This window comes from Myotis davidii, unplaced genomic scaffold (genome assembly GCF_000327345.1).
Source record: "Myotis davidii unplaced genomic scaffold, ASM32734v1 scaffold1082, whole genome shotgun sequence".
NCBI classification, from domain to species: Eukaryota; Metazoa; Chordata; class Mammalia; order Chiroptera; family Vespertilionidae; genus Myotis; species Myotis davidii.
Window position 1 is genome coordinate 19,581 of NW_006292688.1, and position 8,146 is coordinate 27,726.

Consider the following 8,146-nt stretch of genomic DNA (forward strand, 5'->3'; position numbering starts at 1 on the left):
GGTCTGTGCATGACAGGGGGGGGCGCCCCAACTCCCCAATCAGCCCTGCTCTGAGCCCGACCAGGGGCTGCACCTAGGGATTGGGCCTGCCCTCTGCCACTGGGAGCAGGCCTAAGCCAGCAGGTCGTTATCTCCCGAGGGGTCCCAGACTGTGAGAGGGCACAGGCCGGGCTGAGGGACCCCCCCCCCGAGTGTACAAATTTTTGTGCACTGGGCCTCTAGTTGGTTATAGTATCTAAGATCTGGAAACAGCCCAAGTGCCCCTCAGTAGATGAATGAATTAAAACAAACAAAACACAGTCACATATTTCACAATGGAATACTATGCAGCTGTGAAAAAGAAGGATCTCTTAACCTTTGAGACAGCATGGAGAGACCTGGAGAGTATTATGCTAAGTAAAATAAGCCAGTCAGAGAAAGATAAATAATACATGATCTAACTTATATGTGGAATCTATTGAACACAATAAACTGACTAGCAAAAGAGACCCAGGGACATTGAAGCATGCAGCAGACTGATGTATTTCAGAGGGAAAGGGGACAGCGAGAGATTAACCAAAGAGAAAATATGCATATGTGCAGAACCATGGACACAGACAATAATACAGTGAAGGCATGGGGATGGGGTGGAAGTGGGGTGGAGGGGATCAATTGGGGAAAAGGGGACATCTGTAATACTTTCAACAATAAAGATAAATTTAAAAAATAAAATAAAATAAAAAAGAAGTTACAAAATAGTCATGAAGATATAAGATACAGCATAGGGAATATAGTCAATAATATTGTGATTAACTGTGTGTTGCCCATTGAGTACTGGAAATATCAGGATGAACACTTTATAAAGTACATGATTGTCTAACCACTATGCTGTACATGTGAAACTAATACAAAATAATATTGAATATAAACTGTAATTTAAAATTTTAATTAAAATATTAGTAAATTAAAAATAGGTATCATATGGTCTCACTCAGATGTGGAATCTAATGAACAAGATAAACTAATGAACAAAATAGATCCAGAGATATAGAAGCATGGAATAGATGATGTACCTTAGAGGGAAGGTGGGGGTGGGGCTTGTGGGAATTATGAACCAGGGACCTTATATGCATATATGCATAGCCCATGGACACAGACAATAGTGTGGTGAAGGCCTGGGAGGGGCAGGTGTGGGGTGGAGGGAGTCAATGGGGGGGGAAAAGGTGACAACTATAATACTTTCAAAAATGAGGATACACTTAAAAAATAAAGAGATTTTTTTGAGGTTTAAGTGAATGCAAAAAAAGTCATATATTTAAAATATATACAATTTGAATACTTCTGACATATGTATACACCCATTAAGGTGTCAGGACCAGGAAGTTTCCCCAAGCCTACCTCCTGCTCCTTCTTTGCTCCTCACCTCTGTCCCCCAGGGGAACCACTGATCTGTTTCTCTCACATCAATTAGTTTGTACCTGCTAGAAGTTTATCTAAGTGGGATCATACAGAATCTATTCTTTTATTGCTGCCTTCTTTCACTCAGCATAAGCATTTTGAGATTGTTTAATGATGAATATGTGTCAAGACATTTTTATATTCCTTTTGCTCTTTAGATGATTCTTTTTATTGGCAAGTACAATTCCACTGTACAGATATACTACAGCTTTTTTGTTCACTCACCTGTTGAAGGGGCTTTGTGTTCTAACAGAGGTCTGTATAGGTTTTGGGAGCCTGCTGAATGACATCATTGGAATTGTGATGCAGAGGCCACGGGCAACTGGGAACCTTCTGCTTGCCACCTGGAGACTTGGGCAGAGGCCCTAGGTATCAATGACATTACGGACACTGTCTGCTGGGACTGCAGTTGCAGTTCAGTCTCTCTGGCCCCTAACCATGTTCCTTCCCAAGGGGCCTGCAGGAAGTGGGGCAATTATCCCAACTGACTGGGAGTCTTGGGGCTGTCTCCCTCTGGGGTCTCTTTCTGAAGCTAAAAGGAGATCACCTGCTCACTGTTTTGATGCTGGTGAACAGACATGAGAATCTGTAAAGGTCCTGGACCACGAAAGTTTTTTTTCCTTCCCTTTAAGCCTGCGTCTCCTGCACAGAAACTGAAGATTTGGGGAAACAGCACAAAGCACAAGGTATCAGAACTCATAGCTCTGGTATAGATTGGAAGGAACCCAGAAATCTCCATATTCATGTGTGTGTTGTGTTGTATGACTTTGTGTGTGTGTCACTGACTCACATACTGAATGCTTCCACTGAGGATAACTATAGGTCAGGGAAGCCGGGAGTTTCCACGGCGATGTCTGCCTTCTTTTCCTTGTGTTTTGTTGCCTGTGTACTGCATGGAAGACCTTGTTCATCACTTGTTATTTGAATGTGTGACTACATGTGACTGCAATGTGTGTGGTGGAGGATGCTTGATAGTTTCGTGTGCGCAACTGTTGCACACCTGTGAGTGTGTTTTGTGTGAGTTTTGCATATATTTGTGTGATGTTGACTCTCACTCTGGCTGTATTTACCTAGCTTGAGTGTAAGCCAGGGAAGTCTGTAAGTCTCCCTTTGGCAAGGCTGTGGCTTTGATAGTGTGTGAGTGCTCCTGTGTGTAACAAACTCACACCTTGACTTTCTTCATACAGAAGATACATAGGAGGGAGACTTAAAACCAAGATAATGAAAAGGCCAATAAATATCTTGCTTTTATATGTTGGGATTCACCATAGGTACAGACCAGAACCCACACAGGGTGCTCCAAAAAAAGCCCATTTTGAAGATCTGTTGTTCACCCACCTGTTGAAGGGGCTTTGTGTTCTAACAGAGGTCTGTATAGGTTTTGGGAGCCTGCTGAATGACATCATTGGAATTGTGATGCAGAGGCCACGGGCAACTGGGAACCTTCTGCTTGCCACCTGGAGACTTGGGCAGAGGCCCTAGGTATCAATGACATTATGGACACTGTCTGCTGGGACTGCAGTTGCAGTTCAGTCTCTCTGGCCCCTAACCATGTTCCTTCCCAAGGGGCCTGCAGGAAGTGGGGCAATTATCCCAACTGACTGGGATAAAATATCACCATCTTCTCTACTTCCCAGACACAGAATAAACAATGGTAGATTGAGTGAAATTGAAGGTACATGAAATCCATTTGCAAAATACTGGGCTGTAGGACTATGAGTGGTGACCGCAGTCTGAGCAGAAGTAAGTCATTTTTCAGTGACTTAAATAATATAGGAGCATCCCTGGAAGCCCAATGCTTTTGAACTTTTTCTTCAACTTTGTTACATAGTTTAGAAACTAAATGCTCATATCTGATATCACATATGTCTACACTCAATTCTATGTCTTTTCCCCACTTAACAGCTTTGTGGTCGTAGATGCTCAGTAGCCTCCACTGTCAAGTGGGAATAACGACAATCACTGTGGAATCTGGTCTGTAAGGTGCTTAAATACTAGCACATTGTAAGCACTTAGTAATTTGTAGCCTGTAGGAGGCCATGACAACTGACTCTCCATTTCCTAAATGCTAGGAGACAATACCTGGTACCTGACAGGAAAATTATCCAACCAAAGACTCCCCTGGACCTCCAGGCAGCCGCTTCTCCTCTCTATTACTAAGTGTCTCTCAGCCACCTCTTTCACTCATGGTGCTGACAGAATCAAGGTGCCATTTCTATATTGTTCCTTTTCCTTGAAATGGGTCTCTTCCAGGAGATGTTTCAGATCCTAGTTATTTACTGGGATTACTTAACCTTATTATGCACACACACAACAATATCAATGCCAAGTTCCTCTCCCAAGCTTATGGGTATTTTGACATTCAACTTTAGCGTAACCTTTCTACCTCCCACAGGAAGAAATGCATGAATTCTCTTCCCAGTGAAAAGATGACAAGAAAATCTACCTTTGAGACCAGGTTCCGCTGGGTAATGTCTATGTGAAATTGTGTAAGCCATCTCACTTTTCCTGTTAGTAAATTAAGGAACAAATATCACCATCTTCTCTACTTCCCAAACACAGAATAAACAATGGTAGATTGAGTGAAATTGAAGGTACATGAAATCCATTTGCAAAATACTGGGCTGTAGGACTATGAGTGGTGACCGCAGTCTGAGCAGAAGGACTTCCTCAAATCCTGAGACTATATTTCTTAAGGTCCTGGCTCTTTTGTCTAATTAAAAAGAGGGAGAAACAGCAGGGTCATAGGAGCAAAGATTCTAATATATCTAAGAAACATGAGAGAATTAAGACTATAGCAGTTACTAACTGTGGCAATAAATGCAAAAATGGATTGGTTTGACAGAGTGTTCACTAAATGTCAATTATTATAAATGTGAAGATCAGTACTAGAAATAGTGATGGTCAGTCAGGTAACTGTGAATCCTAATAGACACTTCTCATCCTTCAGGGTCCCCAGTTCTCACATGCCTGATCTCAGGTCTCTCTTGCTATGGATCCTCATTTCAGAGCCAGCTCTAAGCACCAGATGCAGATGGTGATAGATGCACTGAGGTAAGTTTACTTCTTGGCAAAAAATGGATGTGCATTTAGACTTGTTGCTGGGGTCCAACCCCAGCGGGTCCAGGGGTCCCCAAAGGTGTGGACGGAGTCGGCGAAGAAGGAATGACACGGAGACAGCGTTCAGTTGATCAGCAGCCTTGCCAGGATCTCTAGCCACAATATCCAGCCAAGTTCTGTGTCCATGTTCTCTTGCTAGGTTCTCCAGCCACGTTCTCCAGGTTCTCCAGCCAGGTTCTGTAGCCATGTTCTCTCGCTAGGTTCTCCGGCCAGGTTCAGTCGCCAGGTTCTGTAGCCGGCTTCTGCAGCCAGGTTCTGTCTAGGTTCTAAAGTGATTAATTACCTGCCTGGCAGTTAAGAGCTTTTATTTCCTCCCTAACTTCAGGGGAAAATCCCTACCTGGGGAAACAACCTTTCTCGGAGAGGTGACCTTGGTTAAAACACAGTGCCAAGAAGGTGAGCAAACATATTAAGAACAGTATGCCATATATGCCAGGTCCCTTGAAACAGCAAGGATGGACTGGCTCCCGGCAACTTGTCTCACCAGAAGATTTACCCAATGACAGGATATGAGCTCAGCAATGCCTCTTGAGAGGGCGAGAGCTCCGATAAGGTAGCACAAGGGGCTAGGTCAGCTCCTTGGCCCTTTGCGCTGATCTTCTCAAGATGCTTTTTGATTGAATTTCTACATTTGATCTTGGCTTCATTTGGGTAGTTAGCACATCATAAAAACAATAATTAAAATTTTATGTGTTTATTTTATACAGTCACTGTTCTTAGATATTCATGTGTTTTGAATTAGAACCCTCTTATTGACTCTAGGAATGTGTGATACTGGTATCTTCACATACTGTGGCACAACATGTAACCACGATAGAATCAGCTCCTTAAATCAGTCATCCAAAGAGCGATGTCACCAGACTCATAGCACAAGGAATCTGGCTGCAGAGCCTTACCTTTACTCAGTCCTCTGTCAGGGGTTCCCAGAGGGTCAGGGGGCAGAGGAAAGAGGTCCTGTGTGTCCCATTTATTCTTGCATCTCTAATTAGTAGCATGGTGCCAGGAACCTGGGTGATTAAGAAAATAAAGATGAATTTGTTCTGTTTTCATTTGAAAGACACCATATTGGGCATTGAATGTGTGTTGCTTGCAATGAAAGCTCTAGCAGATTATATGAATGCAAGGAGATGTTATTTTCTCCAAGAGAAAGTAGGAAACCCTACAGTGGTGACCATAAACACATTCAATGTCTCTGGTCTTTTTCACTGTCCTTTCATCCTCAGGAGAGAGAAGAGCAGCATGAGGCCTGAGAACCAGAGCAGCGGTTCCCAGTTCCTCCTCCTGGGGCTCCCCATCCCGCCAGGGCAGCAGGGCGTGTTCTTCACCCTGTTCCTGGGCATGTACCTGACCACGGTGCTGGGCAACCTGCTCATCATCCTGCTCATCAGGCTGGACTCTCGCCTGCACACACCCATGTACTTCTTCCTCAGCCACTTGGCCTTCTCTGACATTTCTCTCTCCTCTGTCACTGTCCCTAAGATGCTCATGGACATGCAGACTCGGCAACAATCCATCTCCTATGGGGGGTGTATTTCTCAGTTGTATTTTTTCATACATTTTGCTGGTCTTGACAATTTTCTTCTGGCTGTGATGGCATATGACAGGTATGTGGCCATCTGTCACCCTCTGTACTATACCACCATCATGAGGGAGGGGCTGTGTGCATTGCTGGTGGCTGGCTCTTGGATAGTTGCCTGTGTCCATGCTCTTATTCATACCCTCCTCTTGGTCCGACTGTCTTTCTGTGCTGACAATACCATTACCCACTTCTTCTGTGACCTCGCTGCACTCCTGAAGCTGAGCTGTTCAGACACCTCCCTCAATGTGCTGGTCATATTCACTGAAACAGGAATAATTTTCTTTGTTTGTTTTGGTATTATCCTGGGCTCCTATATCCGTATAGGGACTATCATGCTGAGGGTGCCCTCTACTAAGAAACTCTTTAAAGCCTTTTCTACCTGTGGCTCCCATCTCTTTGTGGTGTCTTTATACTACGGGACACTTGCTGGTGTTTACTTTTCCTCCTCATCATGGGATTCTAAAGACATAATTGCTTCGGTCATGTATACAATAGTTACCCCCATGCTGAACCCCTTCATCTACAGCCTGAGGAACAGAGATATAAAACAGGCCTCAGAGATGTGTGTCAATAGGGTTAAGTTCCTTAAGCAGCAATCACTAAATCCTCCTGTTGCAGTCAGGAGCATAGGAAGATAGATCTAAAATTATTGTATGGTTGAACCTCCATATAACTTTCATAGAATATGTGTTTTATCATCATGTACATGTGTTGTTAATATGTTAACTAGTTCACATTTGCTACTTGGATTGTTAATAATTCTATATTACTAATTAATATTTTTTGCTTGTTCATCATCTCTTACAAGATGTATGCAAAATCTCATGCAAAACATTTTGCACAATTATAATTGTGGATTTTTGTTTTTTTCCTTTGAGTCATGTCTGTTTTTGTTTATGTATTGTTTACACTGTGTTAATAAGGACGCCCTGATTTAGCATCATAGTTTACTTCTGGTGAACTTTCCATTTATTTTTTAATGTTGCCTTTTCTTGGCTTCAAGCTGATTATGCGTATTTCTAACCAGCTCACATCCAATGCCATCATGTTGGTAGATTGCAATCAGCCATAGTAAGAAAAATAATACTTTGGAAAGTCCCAAGTACTACAAAAAAAAAAAAGCGCTTTGTAAAAAGAGAAAGACTTTTGAAAAATGCATTTAACAGCACATAATTGCATTTATAATTATAAGATAGTTCTAGTACTGGGTCCTACCTTAAGACCTCATCTACCTCTGATACTTACTATCTATATGTACAGATGCAGATAGAGATATAGATACTAGGGTAGTATAGATGGTAATGATGCAGCTTTCTCATGGTTAGTGTTTACATGGCATTTCTCTTCTATCACTTGAAACTTTTCTTTGTCCTTATATCTGTGAAGTGTCCATTGTTAACAGTGTAATGTTAGATTTTGCTCTTTATATGTAGAGTAACCATGATTATATTTCTGGAGAAATGTATCTACCAACATCTAATGTAATCCTATAAAATAAAAGGCTAATATGCAAATTGACCAAACGGCGAAATGGCCAGTCACTATGATGCACACTTACCTCTAGGGGGCAGATGCTCAACATGGGAGCTGCCTCCTGGTGGTCAGTGCACTCCCACAGGCGGAGGGCCTCTCAGCCAGAAGCCGGGCTCACAGCTGGGAAGTGCAGTGGTGGTGGTGGGAGCCTTTTCGACCTTCATGGCAGTGCTAAGGATGTCCAACCATCACCTTAGGCCCGCTACCCAAGGGGAGAGGGCCTAAGCCAGGGTGGGCAAATTTTTTGACTCGAGGGCCACAATGGGTTCTTAAACTGGATGGGAGGGCTGGAACAAAAGTATGGATGGAGTGTTTGTGTGAACTAATATAAATTCAAAGTAAACATCATTACATAAAAGGGCACGGTCTTTTTTTCAATAGTTTTATTCATTTCAAACGAGCCGGATCCGGCCCGCGGGCCGTAGTTTGCCCACGGCTGATCCAGACCCTGTTGAAGAGGGCACGGTTCACTCAATG

The 8,146-nt window shown here is 43.0% G+C and overlaps 1 protein-coding gene across 1 annotated transcript; it reads left to right on the top strand.

Moving 5' to 3' along the window:
- The first annotated feature begins 5,796 nt into the window (after window positions 1-5,796).
- Window positions 5,797-6,774, top strand: LOC102754541 (olfactory receptor 1J4). The gene has a single exon (XM_006766126.1). The coding sequence runs from the start codon at window positions 5,797-5,799 to the stop codon at window positions 6,772-6,774; it is 978 nt and encodes a 325-aa protein (XP_006766189.1).
- The last annotated feature ends 1,372 nt before the right edge of the window (window positions 6,775-8,146 follow it).

Excerpts from the sequence above, each read along its gene's own strand:
- LOC102754541 (XM_006766126.1), top strand. The coding sequence starts at position 5,797 with ATGAGGCCTGAGAACCAGAGCAGCGGTTCCCAGTTCCTCCTCCTGGGG.